Genomic DNA, 16303 nt, shown 5'->3' on the forward strand with positions numbered 1-16303 from the left:
AAGCATAATACTGTTTACAAATTAATACTGTTTCTTCTTGACTAGATATGTCTTTGAAACCACAGTTCAGTAATCAGTTCCACAAGATCAAAACAGTTCACATCAGAATACGAAGTAAGAACTAACTATGATTAACACAAAGTATAAAGCCTAGTTTTGCGTATTAAAGCTTACTAATTTTATAAGTATTGTAATACAGAACCAGAGTTCTGTTGTGTCCCACGGGTGTTATTTTGACCCTTAAGCACAGTGGTGACACCATATTATGTTTCTATTCCTTGTATAAATATTAATAAACTATTATGATTGAATCTTTTGCATATGAGTTTTATATACATCCAAATTTGTGAATGATAGATATACAGACCCAGGGTTCTGTTGTGCACCACGGGCTTTATTATGGCCTTTAACACTGTGTATGCACTAGCGTTTTCCCCACACATAGTCTTTCAATTTCCTTGGTGTTTTGATTGTACGTTTCGGCCTTTCTTTCACTGGACTACAATCAGCACTTTCAGTAGATGGCACAGATGGAGATGGTGGGTTCGAAGGTTCCCCTGGCAGAGATAATGGTTCAGTTGGTAGAGATGGGACTTCCATATAACCTAATAGAACCTTCGGAACGTACGGACTATGATTATCATGAACGTCTGGAGCCACTAAGTCATTTGATGGCACAGAACAAGTCTCACTGAATGGCAACTCTGCATGCCGGCTAACCAAATGGTCAATATGACAGTATCGAATTCGGTTGTTACATTTCACCAGATACGAAACTGCTCCAAGTACCTTATGAATAACGCCTGGCCACAACTTCCATTTTCCCCCTTGAATTGTGCTTTTAACTGCCACTTGATCGCCCTTTTCAAATGTTCGCATTTTAGTTGACTTGTCATGAACAGCTTTCATGTTCCTTTGACTGCCCTTCACTTTGCTGTCCTTAGATGGTTTCACTAAACTCAATCTTGTGCGTAACTGATGATTCATAAAAAGTTCACATGGAGCGATACCGGTGGTAGTATGTGGTGTAATTCTATATTTCTGCAGGAAATCAGCAAGGAGATGTGTTAAGCTCACTGACTGGCTTTCAATGCGTTTTTAACTACTTGCACGGCCCTTTCTGCCTGCCCATTTGACGATGGATGGTAGGGCGGAGTTAGAGTGTGTCTAACGCCTGTCGTTTTTACAAAGTCCTTGAATGTAACTGATGTAAACTGTGGGCCATTATCAGAAACCAGTTGTTCAGGTAACCCCGTTTAACTAAAAATAGATCTTAGTTTGTCTATAGTGTTTTCACTTGTGGTGCTTTTCATTGGTATAACCTCCAACCACTTGCTGTAGTTATCTATTAGTATCAAAAATGAATGGTTCTTAAAGTCTGCAAAGTCAATATGAATTCGTTCTATAGGGCGTGAAGCGCGAACCCATGGATGCAGCGGCGCTTCTGCAGGAAGTGCTTTCAACGACGGACAGGTTCCACAGGTGGCAGCAAGGTGTTCAAGTCCAGAGTCCAAGTTAGGCCACCAGACATAACCGCGAGCCAGCGATTTCATTCTGTTTACACCAAGATGTTGATCATGAAGTTCTGAAAGAATAGTATTCTGCAGAGTCTCTGGAATTATAACACGTAGACCCCATAGTAACACACCACGATCAACACTAAGTTCAAACCGTTAGCTTAAATATGGTCGTGTTTTGGGTCGTCGTTATGTTTTGGCCACCCACTTAATACAAAGTCAATGACCCTACTCAGAATTGGACATTTTCGAGTTGCGTCAGCAATCACTCTTGCCTCAACCGGAAGCTCCTCAATGAAAGATACTAAGTCCTCTCTACTTTCAACCTCGCTACTGGTTACAGGTAACCGTGACAACCCATCACAGTTGCCATGCGCAGACAATTTCCGATATTTTATGTCATATTGGTAACCCGGTAGGAGTATAGCCCATCGCAGCAAACGTGACGCGGCTAATGTAGGTATCCCCCTGGTAGGACCGAAAATTGTTGTCAACGCGGTATGATCGGTAAGTAGAGAAAGTTTGCGCCCATAGAGATATTTGTGAAATGTTTTTACTCCGAAAACTATTCCTAGCTCTTCCTTCTCTACCTGAGAATAGTTCCTTTCGGCTGGTGCAAGTGTCCGAGAAGCATAAGCAACCGGTTTCTCTATTCCATCTTCCATAACATGGGAGATAACTGCCCCCACTCCGTATGCCGAAGCATCGCAAGCTAATATCACAGGTTTCTGTTCTTCATAGTGAATGAGTACCCATGTACCTGAGAGTTTGTCCTTAGAGCGGTCAAATGCTTCTTGGCACTCAGCCGACCACTCCCACTTTGCTCCTTTACGTAACAGTTGATGTAACGGATGAAGCATTGTTGACAAATTCGGAATAAACGCACCGTAGTAATTCAGGAGTCCCAGGTAAGATTTCAGGGTTCCAACATCGGTAGGCACTGGGGCTTTCATGACGGCCTCAACCTTGTCGTCAGTAAGATGAATACCTTCTTCATCTACAAGATGTCCCATTAACACTACATTCTTTGCCACGAACACGCATTTGTTGGCGTTCAACTTGATGTTGTGTGTATGAAGGCGTCGCAACACGTCCTAGAGTCGCTGTAGATGCACGTCATCGGATGGAGCTGTAATAAGTATGTCGTCTATACGGCACACCACTCCAGAAAGACCAGCCAGTACAGTGTCCATCACTGACTGAAATATCGCAGGTGCTGAATTCACTCCATAGGCTAACCGATTATACTTATACAATCCCAAGTGTGTATTGATTGTAAGTAGATCCTTGGAGTTCTCATCAAGTTCTAGCTGTGCATAGGCCTGCGTAAGATCCAGCTTAGTAAACTTTTTACCCCAAACAATGGTGGCAAACATATCGTCAACGTTCGGTAGCGGATACTGATCTTCGCTAATTTCACGATTTTACCGACACTTTATAGTCCCTACATAGTCGTAAACTTTTCTTGTCTGCCTTTGGCTCGACAACCAGCGGACCTGCCCAAGAACTATTATCGACACGTTCAATGACACCATCTTTTTCAAGAATTTTCAATTCCTCAGTCACTTTGTCTTTTAATGCGTAGGGTACCGGTCTGGCTTTATGAAACCATGGTTTGCTTTTTTCTTTCAAATGAATAGTTGCTTTGAAACCTAAAATTGGTTTGCCATTTTTTACAAATACTTCCGAGAATTTTTGTTTCATAGTTTCTACCGGATCAGAGCTATCTACTTTGTTAACACTAGCAAAGATTGTTTTCCAGTCAAGTTTTATTTGTTTCAGTCAATCACGACTTAGCAAATTGGGCCTATTTCCTTTGACAAAACAGCTGTCAGTAATTTCCCTTCACTTGATATAGTAATTTCACCTTTAGTGTCTATGCTCAGACCTGAATAACTTTTCAGCTTAATGTTAGTTGGACGAAGTTTATTACCACCTAGTTGTGCGCGGTAAGTATGTTCATTGATTAGAGTTCTTGAACTACCCGTGTCTAGTTCGAATAACACATCTTCATTATCAAGCATAAAATTCACCTTAAACGGATGATTTGATTTGCTTTCTGAAGATGAATAAACAAACAAAGCAAGCTCTTCATCACCTGATTCTTCGACAAAGTTAGTGTTCTTCGCAACCTGCCGGTTCCTACATTTGTTTGTTAAGTGACCAATTTTTTCACAATTATAGCATTTACTTTTCTTGTGCATGCAAGAATCTGAATGGTGATTCCCACCACAACGATAACACCCATTTTTCTTCTGCGGAGTTTTTTACAGGTTTAGGCTCAGACGGTGTTGGAACAGGACGTGACTTAATTTTCACTTTATTAACAGCTGCCGCTGCCACACCACCAAAGGACACAGTGTCATTCTCAGCCATTTCCATAGCGGTACTTATCTTAACGACCTGATCAAATGATAACTCCTCCTCGACTAACAGTTTCTTTTGAATCGTTTCTGACCGTAGACCGCAGACAAACCTATCTCTCAATGCGTCATTTAAAAATGTTCCAAAATCACAATGAGTAGATAATCGTTTCAGCTCAACTACATATTCAGAAACTGTTTCCCCCTCTTTTTGATTGCGTTTATTAAACTTGAATCTTTCTGAAATTGTGAGTGGTTTGGGGTTATAATGATTTTTCAGTAGTTTGACCAAGTCTGCATAAGATTTACTCCGAGTGCAGGAGCAACCAAGTTCTTGAGGACCCCATACGCTGACGATCCTATCACGGACAGAAAAACAGGGACCAGTTTCTCATCGGGCACTTCGTTGGCTTCGAAGAACTGTATCAACCGTTCTTCATAGTTTAGAAAGCTTTCTTTGCCATCCTGGAATTCACTTATCTTTCCAAACAAAGGCATGATGATTACAAATGTTTATACTCGTCGCCACTTTTGTAAATGCACCTCTGGGAATACAATAAGCAGAGAAATTCTCAAGATTTATACTTTTATTTGGCAGAATTTTCTATCGACCTTTTACCAACGATAAGAACCAAGTGTTCCGAATGCTAGTACACATGTTAGAATATAACACAATATCGTTGTCATCTTCCTCAGGTTAAGAACCCCTAAATATTAAGGTGTAAAACTATTACTTTACTACAGTAGGGACAGCAGAGATGCATGCAGCCCATTTAACTCATTTTCATTATGGGTTACTGTTGTTAACAGTCTTATTAAAGGTTCGGTCGATAACACTCTGTTTTTAGCATGAATACAAGTTTGTGTACTGACTGGGGCTTCCGGATACCTATATGTACTCACTATTTTTAGAAACCGTCCAATCTAGGTAAGAAATTCTACCTCAACGCAATTAATAATTTAAAATGTACATTCTCGATATATTTTAATTTGAGACAACTGCCTACATCAGGGACTACGTTAAACAAATCAATAAATGCCCTTTTTTATTGTTTTTAATAACATAATAGCTATTTTATCAATTCCATCCTCGCGTCTTTATTTCTCATGCTTATAATTTTGTATTACTGGGAACTTTCATGGTTGCCAATTTCACGGACTTTTGAAAGAGAACAAGTTTGCCTAAAAACTTATTGAGTCGCTTTAAATGATTAAAGGTATACCAACCAATCTTCACACCAATGTATAATGAGGTGTCAAGTGCAAAGGTCATTTCTATACCTCCAAGGTCAAGTTCACAGACAAGGAACCTGACTTAACTCTAATTAACAGGCAAGGTTATTCCACCTGTGATAAATACTTCACTTACTTTTGACATGTCGTGTTGCTATTCAGTAATGCTGCGTTTACACTTAGCCACGATGTCCACGATGTCCACGATTTTTAAAGAAAAGCTCGGAGCTCCACGATTTATTGCACGAATTTTGTATTACTACGCTTTCTTACGCTCTCAGTACGTTTTGTTACTACCTGCAGCATTTCATTACGAAACCACCACGATTCTGATCGAGATCTGCCACGATTCATCACGTTCTCTGAAGTTCTCTTACGATATCCACGAATTGCTATCACGTTTTGTCACGTTCTGTTTAGATCCCTCACGTCATCACGTTTTGTTAAGTTCTCCTCTGATTTATGACAACGATTTGAATAAGATTGTCACGTTTTTAGCACGATCGAAGTATAAATAGGAGGCATGGGTCATCCTCTCAATCTCTGCAGAGATTCCAAAGAGGAACGAGCTATGCATAATTATATGCTGAATTTGCAATTTTCGTGTATGCCTATAACAGTTACTCGTCGGCAGCAGCAACAAGGGACAAAACAGGACAGGATAGCACGGAGAGGAAGGAGAAGAAGAAATAGAAAACCCAAGACCTGCTGGGTGAGACCATAGTTAAGTGGAAACCGAAGTCACCAACTGGGACAATACCCTCAACGTTCCAACACAGAACTAAGGCGTAAAGATGTTGGCTCCAACGTTAACTATGTAAGGATGCCTCAAGATCTTGGATCGTGTTTCCAAGTTCACCAAGATCCCCATACGATGGAGCATCAAGGTCTGATGCGCTACGTTAAGATCTGTTAAGCTGCATTACGCTCTGAAACGATTTCCAAGTTCTGTAATGCTCTCTTAAGATCTAAGATAAATCGGGATAATCGTGGCAGGATTTTTGACTGTCAAAAATTTTGTCACGATCCTTACGATCATCACGATTCCATTAAGTTCCCTCAAGATCACCACGATTTGATCCCACAAGCCCCCACTCTCACCACGCTTCTCTCAAATCGTGGACATCGTGGCTAAGTGTAAACGCAGCATAAGCATTGGAGGTATAGATGAAACACAATAATTTAATTTTATCCATTTGTATTCCAATAACAGTGACTACACATGAAAGATAATATCATGTTACCATTATTTTGTGAGTGTGTTATATAAATAGAAAGATATGATCACTTTCACTAGTATGGCCGTTTTTCTTTTTTATGATATTATCAGATACTCTTTTTGTAAGAGAGGCCAAATTATTGAGTTTTCTCTATATCGCACTGGGAAAACGTTGTTTCCAATAAAGGCATTGGGCTGTCTTATTTATTGAATAGAGAAATGACAATGTTGTAATTGAGCTTATCGTCTCGGTCATAGTTCATAGTTTTATTCTACACTTGTATTTTTTCGTTTCCTTTTATATGGGTCTAGGTCTGAATTGAAAACATTTTATCCCCTTGCATTGTGTTGTACAGTACCGTTTACAGCTTGAACTATTCTAGAAAGATTTGGTAGATGTCTGACTGTATTCAAGTTATTGTTGTTTCGTTCTTAAAGACTCCGTTCAACCCCAGATAATTGATTTTATAACATGATTTCCTTAAATAAATCGCCAGTCCATACCTTGTGCTATTGACCGCTAAATAGGCTGATGAGCAGCCAAAACTTGAAGAAGAAAAAAGAAAATTTATTTTTGATGTCCTGTTTGAAAAGCTTGCCAGGAAGTTGTGAAGCCAGGAAGTTGTGAAAACTATTGGTCATTGGTCCTATAGAGTCTGCAAACTTTCTTAATATAGTTGTACAGTTTGTTTTTATTCCTGTATCATGCTTCTATATTTAGTCTGCAATATATGCAATATATATATATAAGAGAAATCCGTGAACAGTTTAAATCAGCCAGTTTAATTGTAATGAATGGTTCAATAAAGTGGAACTAGTATTAAAGTTTGGATGCAAAACTGCAACTATGTTTCTATGCATTATGGTTAAAGAGCTTTTATTCTTTACTCTAAATATGGTTAGAATGTAAAGTCGATAATTTCACTGTATAGAAATAAGTGTTTAGGTTAGTACAGTATACTTGTATGATGTATAATTTGTTTTGCAAAGGTTCTTATTGTACCATGTAGTCATGGAAGACATTGGAAATTTTCTATGAACTTTGCGCCATACACAATATTGATTTTTGCAAAAAAGCCTAACAAAATAGATGTTTGTAAAAGGTAGTAAAAAGCTTTTCTATCAGTTAACACTATCTTGATAACTGTTAGATTAGGTCAGTCACTGTAATATTTTTGGAACAGATATATCAATACTGTCATTTAATAGGCCTGTGATTATGTTTGATCTGACTTCTTCTGAAACCAATATGTTTGTACGTAAACCAAATCTAATCAAAATGCTTGTAATCATGATTAATATTGTAAAATATAAAGCCTAATTTCATGCCTTTGTGCTAAAAATAAATTTGGGCTAAAAAAAAACCTTTAAATTCTTTTTATCTTACTATATTATTTGGACATATAGGAAAAAAAGAAAATGTTACCTCTGGTGGATTGCTAAAGCACGTCTCTAGTGTTTTGATAGTATTAAACATATGCAATGGCGAATGTTTATATTATTGTTGATTTCAACTCAGTAAATCAAGAGACTCGTATACAGCCCTATCTATTTATGTCCCTGCTATCATGCAACGCATTTTTTCAAAAAAAGATCTATTTTTTTAACAACCGAATTTTATAACAACCAACTATAAACCATACATGTTTATCATTCCCTAAAGATCCATAGAGTTGTTTTTAAGGTAATGGACGCGTAATGATACTCGGCAATTTCCGTTAACCAATTCGGCATTCTTCGGTTGTAAAAGCAGCTCAACCGCCAACATTAAATCGCCTCTATTAAATGTACGCACGTATTGAGTGTACAATATTATACTGACTAAAGCTTAGGTTTAATAGTGTACATTCAATGTGTGCGTACACTCAATGCGGGAGAATACCACAGCTCAACGTGTACTTGATTTTCTGCACACACAAAAAATTGGGGAGAATGCCGAATGCGCATACGGAAAATACGTAATTTTCCAATTGTCATTAAAAAGCGCAATAATACAGCCTTTTTTGCTAAAATAAACTTGTGGGCTAAAAATAACCATTACGAAGATTTGACACGAATCGTGTGCTTCTGCTTGTCTATGTGACCGAATTACAATGCTATTATCCCTTGAAACTATAGGTATCATTACCATGCATGTGTAATGCAAATTATGCGTTTAGCCGATGCATGGTTGGAAAAAACCGACTGGAAGCGGATAATAGCACGCTCTTGTGTTCTATTGATAGAACATATATCAGATAACCATAATGCAATGCGCGAATTGCTTTCTATATACATGTATATCTATCACTCTCAGTAAATTTCGAAGAGGCACTCGTTAACAGAATAAATAACATGCGGAAACAATAACTAGTTAAATAAATACATTGGAACAAACGTAGAAAATATAAAAAATAAATTATACAGATTATTTTAAGGAGACAAAGGTCTTTTTAAACAGCGTAAGCAAATAAAAAAAACACTTTTAAAAAGTACGTTGCATGCACATTGCACTATATTCTGCAAATGATATTATTAAAATCTAGCATCAGAAGAACAGTTTTAGAGTCTTGGTATTAACAAAGCACTTGATAACGCCGAAGAAAAGCACTTGCGGTCACAGTAAAACATTTAGTACAAAACACTTTTGGTTCACGACTTTCAAGCATATTTCAGCACTGTCACAATCATAACTTCTATTTCATTTTAAACAACTGATTCTCACAACAACAGATGATTGCTAATGTGGTGGTTGGGATGTCAGCTGTGGTCGGGGTCCGTCAAACATTTCCTTATTGAAAATATATAATTGTGCATGATTTGATAGAAAAGAATGGTGTTGCATAAGATTAGCAACAACATCCAAAAATTATTACCGAAATTCAGATATCTATATGTCACACTAAGGGGTCATTTGTAATAAACAGAACATACGTATATCTGAAAGGTGCTAATTAAGACATTTCAAAAATATTTCAATAAATTCAAATTATGCGATCATAAGAATTTATGTGCATTTTACAAAATTTATAAGCGTAAAATTCATAAAAACGTACGGATGACAAACATTACAAAAATAATGATGATGTATAACGGTTACTAAGAAGAACAATTCGTTTTTTTTCTGTTCTGTGAATTCGTTTGTGTTTTCATTAACACTTTCGATCAGTATTAATACATTTTTCTGAGTGAGTATATTTTTTTTCTAAAACGTTTTAGAAAGTGGGATGTGTTACAAAATGAACAGAATGATAGTATATTCATCGGTATGTTACTGCTAACATGTATATACAGTTTCAAAACTGTAGTCTACATTTTTAAAGAATTTGGCAAAGTGCGTAGTTCAGTATAGATAAAGCGTTTCTCGGTGAAGTTAATAGAAATTAAAGAACGTGAAGGCTTAACGTCGCAACGACACAATTTTTGGTCATGCTTTGATGGTGGAGGAAGACCCCAGATGAATGTGCTATCTTTATAGCAGACCTTATCGGTGACGTCACATTTCCTAACTATTAATAGATCTACGATCTTGTATTATAGGTTACACCCTACCAATTAGTTTCTTCTTTATTTTTTATAAACAATGAAATCTTGAAACCTCATTTTCAGTACTTTAGAGCATTTCGCTGATATGAAAACCATATATGGTCATTTAGTATGACATGTCTTCTTATCAAAAATAGAAAAATATTGACATGCTATGTTACATATAAGAAAATTAATCTGTTAAATTCTGAAAAACATCACCCTCTGAAAATGCTCCCATGAAAATAGCTGTTTACCAATTACGCGTATGTAGACATTTTCTCAAAGAACAAAACTAATAAAATTCACAGTGAAAATGGTCTAGATCTTTTCTCAATGCAATAAGCAATAAAACTAAGCCAAAATATAACTGCCACATCCTCATATGACTTATTATACCAGATTTCATCTAGAGCGTGGCACTACATTTTGGACTTCTTCACATGTAACACGGAGTAGTCACTTCCTGTTTGGTGTAATCAGATATTTTCTCAAAGAACAAAACTAATACCTGGAAATTCACAATGAAAATGATCTAGAACTTTTCTAAATACAATAAGCAATAAAACTAAACAAAAAATATAACTGCCACATCCTCATATGACTCATTATACCAGATTTCATCAACATCATGGCACTACATTTTGAACTTTTTCATCTGTTTGGTGTAATCAGTCCTATATGCTGTTGGTAAGCCGTTGAAACGTTTCTCCGTATCCACAGGACAATTTCAGTCCTTCAGAAAGCTGTAATTTCTTATACTGTAATCTTGTACTTAATGCAAGATGTCTTTTATAGTGAAATGGATGTTGATATTGCACAGCAACATGATAGTCTATCGTTGAGAGATGTCACTTGAAAAAAAGCGTTTAGCGAAAGTATCTTTTTAGTGCATTTAAGAATGATTCATATAACATTGCATATTTGTTATCATCAGTCATTATGAACTTCCGTGCAATTATCATTAAATTTGTCTTTTGGCATTTTTTATGACCAAGGTGGAAATTCTCTTGCATCATTACAACTCTAAACAAGATTAATTTTTGTGTAACAAGAAAGTTCGGACTAAGAGTTTCGTTTATTTGTCGACAGACAGTGGTTCTGGGACAACTTGTGTACGGAAAAAATGGAACCACTGTCTTCTGTCTGACTCATTTTATAATCGTAAGAGGCGACTCATAGGGTCTGAATATTTGGTGTAATTCCAGCTGGTATAGAATTTGATCCCTTACCTCATAGTGTTATTTTGATGTAAATGAGATGTGAAACCAAAATTTTTAGTTCTGTTTGGCGCCATGGTAACCTGTACTGTGTTGGTGTGCCTTAAAACCTAGATAAAATTAAAGGGGTATATCCGCTAGATTTATGACAGTGTTTAGTTCTCAACTGTTTCATAACAGAGTGAGTTTGTGCATCTAGGCTGTATATGCTTATTAAGAATCGACGTAAACCTGTTATAACAGTCGTCTTTTTCCGTTCCATTACGTGCTATCCGTATGCAATTTCGGCATTCTTCAGTCATAATAGAAAATTCTTTTCCATAACAACCGAAGCATGCCGAAATCGCACACGGAGAATACGTAATCCAACGGAAATTGCCGATTGTCATAGCGAGTCCTCTACTTTAAAAAATGTAGAAAATATTCTGTACTGTGTGAGTTACGTCACAAATAAAAATACACACAGGCAGGCATACATAGATGGATGGATATCATACTGGGGGAATAGTATTTTAAGATCATTTGATCATTTCATACAAATACATGTCAGCAAGTCATTTTAAACAGCGAAATCTCAGTCTGGTTTCATGTTTAATCAATACACCTAACTGTTCAAAGTACTTTGCTTGATGCAAAATTAAATTATCAGTTATCACTGATAATATCTATTTGATACAAATCATCAAGATAACTATCTGGTTACGAACAGTAACAAACTGATAGTTGGTGTACTTTAAACAGTGTCATGCAAAATATGTACAGCAAGACAAATAAATGCTACATGTAGATTATTCAGTTCAAATGGGGACCCCTAGTCAAAATGATACCTGCAATGTCTGTTGCTGTATGTCTTGTTGAAATAATTGATAAATCCTGATATACTAGTATAAGTGGTATTGAAGTATTTACAGCTACAGGCTAAAAGTAAGATCTAAAAGAAAGCCTCATTTGGCATTTAGTTCATCTAATTAATACTAAACTAGAAGATGCTTTTGTAGAAAAGCACATGTTCCCCCCAATGCATAGTCATACAGGCAAGAAGTCATTAGGGGACAGGAGCAAAAGTCAAAGAGACACTAATGGTTGGCTGCAATATGGATCATCTACTTGGCATGTCCAATCATCCCACTAAGTTTAAAAAACATTCTGGGCCTAGTGTTTCTCAAGTTATGAATTGGGAATAGTTTTCCATGTTCAATCCCCTGTGACCGTGATCTTTGAGTGACCCCAAAATCAGTAGGGGTCTACTACTCTGCATGTCCAACCATCCTATTAAGTTTCAACACTCTGGGTTAAGTAGTTCTCAAGTTATTGACTGAAAAGAGTTTTCTATGTTCAGCCCCCTGTGACCTTGACCTTTGTTGGAGTGATCCTAAAAACTATAAAGGTCATCTACTCTGTAGGTCCTATCACCCTATACAATTTAAAGGTTCTATATCAAATAGTTCTCAAGTTATTGACTGGAAATGGTTTTGCATGTTCATGTCCTTGTGAACTTGACCTTTTATAGAGCGACCCCAAAATCAACAGGGATCATCTACTATGCGTGTCCAATCATATTATGAAGTTTCAACATTCTGGGTCAAGTGGTTCTCAAGTTACTGACCGGAAATAGTTTTCCAGATTCAGGCCCCTGTGACCTTGACCTTTAATAAAGTTACCTAAATTCAATAGGGGTCATCTACTCTGCATGTCCAATCATCCTATGCATTTTCAACATTCTGGGTCAAATGGTTCTTAAGTTACTAAACCGGAAATAGTTTTCCAGATTCAGGCTCCTGTGACCTTGACCTTTAATAGAGTGACCCGAATTCAAAAGGTGTCATCTACTCTGCATGTCCAATCATCCTATGAAGTTTCATCATTCTTGGTCAAGTTGTTCTTAAGTTATTGATCGGAAATGGGTTTGCATGTTCAGGTCCTTGTGACATTGACCATTGAGAAAGTGACCCCAAAATCATTAGGGGTCATCTACTTTGCATGGTCAATCATCCTGTGAAGTTTCAACGTTCTGGGTCAGTTGGTTCTCAAGTTACTGACCAGGAATGGTTTTTCCATGTCCAGGCCCCTGTGACATTGACCTTCAATAGAGTGACCCCAAAATCACTAGGGCTCATCTACTCTATGTGTCCAATTATATAATAAAATGAAGTTTCAACATTCTGGGTCAAGTGGTTCTCAAGTTACTGACCGGAAATAGTTTTCCAGGTTCAGGCTCCTGTGACCTTGACCTTCAATAGTGTGACCCCAGAATCACTAGGGATCATCTACTCTGTGTGTCCAATCATATAATGAAGTTTCAACATTCTGGGTCAAGTGGTTATCAAGTTACTGACCAGACGTTTTCCAGATTCAAGTCCCTGTGACCTTGACCTTTAATAGAGTGACCCCAGTAAATAGGGATCATCTACTCTGCATGTCCAAGCATCCTATGAAGTTTTATCATTCTGGGTCAAGTGGTTCTCAAGTTATTGACCGGAAATGGTTTGGCATGGTAAGGTCCCTGTGACCTATTTATATTTATATTTATTTATATTTGGGTTTTATGGCGCACCAACACAGTATTAGTAATATGGCGCCAAACAGGACTACAAATTTTGGTTTCACATCTCATTTACATCGAAATAAAAACATGAGATATGGAATAAAAATTTGCATACCTACTGGATTCACAGAGTTACAGCAAACCAAGTGTTAAGACCCTATTATTCGCCTCTTACGATCATGCAAGGGTAAGGCAGTGGTTCCAATTCTTTTCATACACAGATTGTCCCAGAACCACATGGGGCCCCTGTGACCTTAACCTTTAATAGAGTGACCCCAAAATCATGTTCAGTCCCCTGTGACCTTGATATTTGAGTGACCCAAATTCATTAGGGGTCATCTACTCTGCATGATCAATCATCCTGTGAAGTTTCAATATTGTTGTCAGTTGGTTTTCAAGTTACTGACCCGGAAAGGTTTTCCATGTTCAGGCCCCTGTGACCTTGACCTTTATTAGTGACCCCAAAATCACCAGGGATCATCTACTGTGCATGACCAATCATCTTAAGAAGTTTCAACATTCTGGCTCAAGTGGCTCTCAAGACATTGATCAGAAATTGTTTTGCATGTTCAGGCCCCTGTGACCTTGACCTTTATTAGAGTGACCCCAAAATCAATAGGGGTCATCTACTCTACATGATAAATCACCCTATAAAGTATCAACATTTTGGATCATGTGGTTTTCAAGTTATTGAGCTGAAATGGTTTTCCATATTCAGGCCCCTGTGACCGTGACCTTTGATGGAGTGACCCCAAAACAATTGGGGTCGTCTACTCCATAAGCCCTACCAGAAATACCTAAAACATTATCCAAATTTCAAAATATTCCTAAAAATGCATGACCGAGTGTTTCTTTTTCTTTCCTGCATTTTCCTTTGCACACAGGAACCCCTTATGACACACTTACCAAGGTAACTAGGACTGACAACATGAAGAACAGCCGAGGGTTGTCCTAGTACATCTGATGTCTTGATATCTTAATGCAAGGTTAAGGTCAACACCTTTAATAATAAAGTGTATTTTGTACCTAGAAACATTAAAGTAATACACATATTGTTTTAGAAATGACTTATATAAAAGAAAATACATTTTGAAACAAGAAGGCCACTGTGCCTTAAGTTGCTGACCTGACCTTGACTACTTCACCTTGAATATACGTCTAAACATACTGAATAATAATAATAATAATAATAATAATAACTAGAGATGCTTTTGAGCAAAGCGCACGTCTCCCACAACTGCCTAATCATCTAAATATTAAGTCAGTCTGCGCTTTCTTGGACCCAAAATGTACCCTATACTACTTGTGCATGCGCTTTCTTGCAACCAAAACGTACCTTACACTACTAATAAAAGTAGTATAGGGTACGGTTTGGGTTCACGAAAGCGCATGCGCTCTGAGGATTTTTCTGTTATTCAAGGGCCATAATTCCGAAGTGCCTGGGCTCATTTGGCTTGTTATCGAATTTGGCCAAGCTCTTATGGTCAGACACATTTTGTTCAAGTTTGGTGAAGATCGGGTGAGAAATGTTGGACTTAGAGTGCGGACAAGCTTTGTGATAGACAGACAGACACACAGACACACACACACACACAGATTGGAGTAAATCTATATGTCTCCCACACCACTGTGTGGTGGGAGACATAATAGTAATAACAATAATAATAATAATAATAATTTATTTACAGAGGCTACACATTTGGGTAACCCAGTCTTACATGTGAGCCTCTCCAGATATTTACATGCATAATGTGTACAGAAAAAACAAAATGCTCGACAAAAATAAAAGAAGAAAATAAAAGAGTGAAAAACAGTTAAGAAAGTTAAACTTGCCATGAAGAGCAAGGAAAGAATTTCAAACCACCAGGGAACTTCCATTTTATGTAAAGATTTTTGAACTGCTTTAATGTATCTGTGTGTCTGATTGCGAATGGTATTGTGTTCCATAGTTTAGGTCCTGAATAATTAAGTGATTTTTGACTTCTAGATTTGGTTTGGGTAGGTATTATTCGCTGTTCTTTGAAGAGCTGAGATTTATGTTTACTTGAACTTTTAGTAAATTTTGCTTGCATATGTGTTGGAGCTGAGTCAGTGTTTATTGATTTATATATAAGAATGGTTTTTTTGAATTCAACTCGATCCTTGAATTTCATCCAGCTAGCTGTTTAAAAAGAGTTTCTGAAGGTGTGTCAAAATTTTTATTTAGTATAATTCGTGCTGCTGTTTTCTTGAATTTTACCATATCATCATGAATAGCAATATCTTTGTATAGTTTAAACAGGGGTCTCTGTGGCCGAATGGTTAAGGTCGCTGACTTCAAATCACTTGCCCCTCATCGATGTGGGTTTCGAGCCTCACTCGGGGCGTTGAATTCTTCATGTGAGGAAGCCATCCGGCTGGCTTACGGAAGGTCGGTGGTTCTACCCAGGTGCCCGCTCGTGATGAAATAATGAACGGAGGAGCACCTGGGGTCTTCCTCTACCATCAAAGCTGGAAAGTCGCCATATGACCTATAATTGTCGGTGCGACGTTAACTCAACAAAATAAATAAAACAAAGTATAGTTTAAACAAGGAGGTCACTAAAAGAGGCCAAGCACAACCATTACAATGATGCTTCAGACAAAGTTTGATGAAGATCAATCAAAGTTGTTCATGAAAAGAAGTCACACTATTAATGAAATGTCTAAATGTGAGTAGCCAA

At 37.4% G+C, this 16303-nt stretch overlaps 2 protein-coding genes across 2 annotated transcripts in view; one reads left to right on the forward strand and one right to left on the reverse strand.

Moving 5' to 3' along the window:
* Positions 1-16303, forward strand: part of LOC123537368 (branched-chain-amino-acid aminotransferase-like) — a 363414-nt gene that overhangs the window by 102912 nt on the left and 244199 nt on the right. The gene's annotated exons all lie outside the window — the stretch shown is intronic.
* On the reverse strand, positions 424-1553 carry LOC128549978 (uncharacterized). Its single transcript, XM_053527785.1, has 2 exons — positions 1323-1553; positions 424-1041 (listed from the first exon to the last, which is right to left on the reverse strand). The coding sequence occupies exons 1-2, from the start codon at positions 1551-1553 to the stop codon at positions 424-426; spliced, it is 849 nt and encodes a 282-aa protein (XP_053383760.1).

This window comes from Mercenaria mercenaria, chromosome 17 (assembly GCF_021730395.1).
Source record: "Mercenaria mercenaria strain notata chromosome 17, MADL_Memer_1, whole genome shotgun sequence".
NCBI lineage: Eukaryota > Metazoa > Mollusca > Bivalvia > Venerida > Veneridae > Mercenaria > Mercenaria mercenaria.

Excerpts from the sequence above, each read along its gene's own strand:
- LOC128549978 (XM_053527785.1), bottom strand. The coding sequence starts at position 1,553 with ATGAAATCGCTGGCTCGCGGTTATGTCTGGTGGCCTAACTTGGACTCT. Across the intron at positions 1,042-1,322 it reads ACTACAGCAAGTGGTTGGAG|AAATATAGAATTACACCACA; the intron begins GTTATACCAATG and ends GATTTCCTGCAG.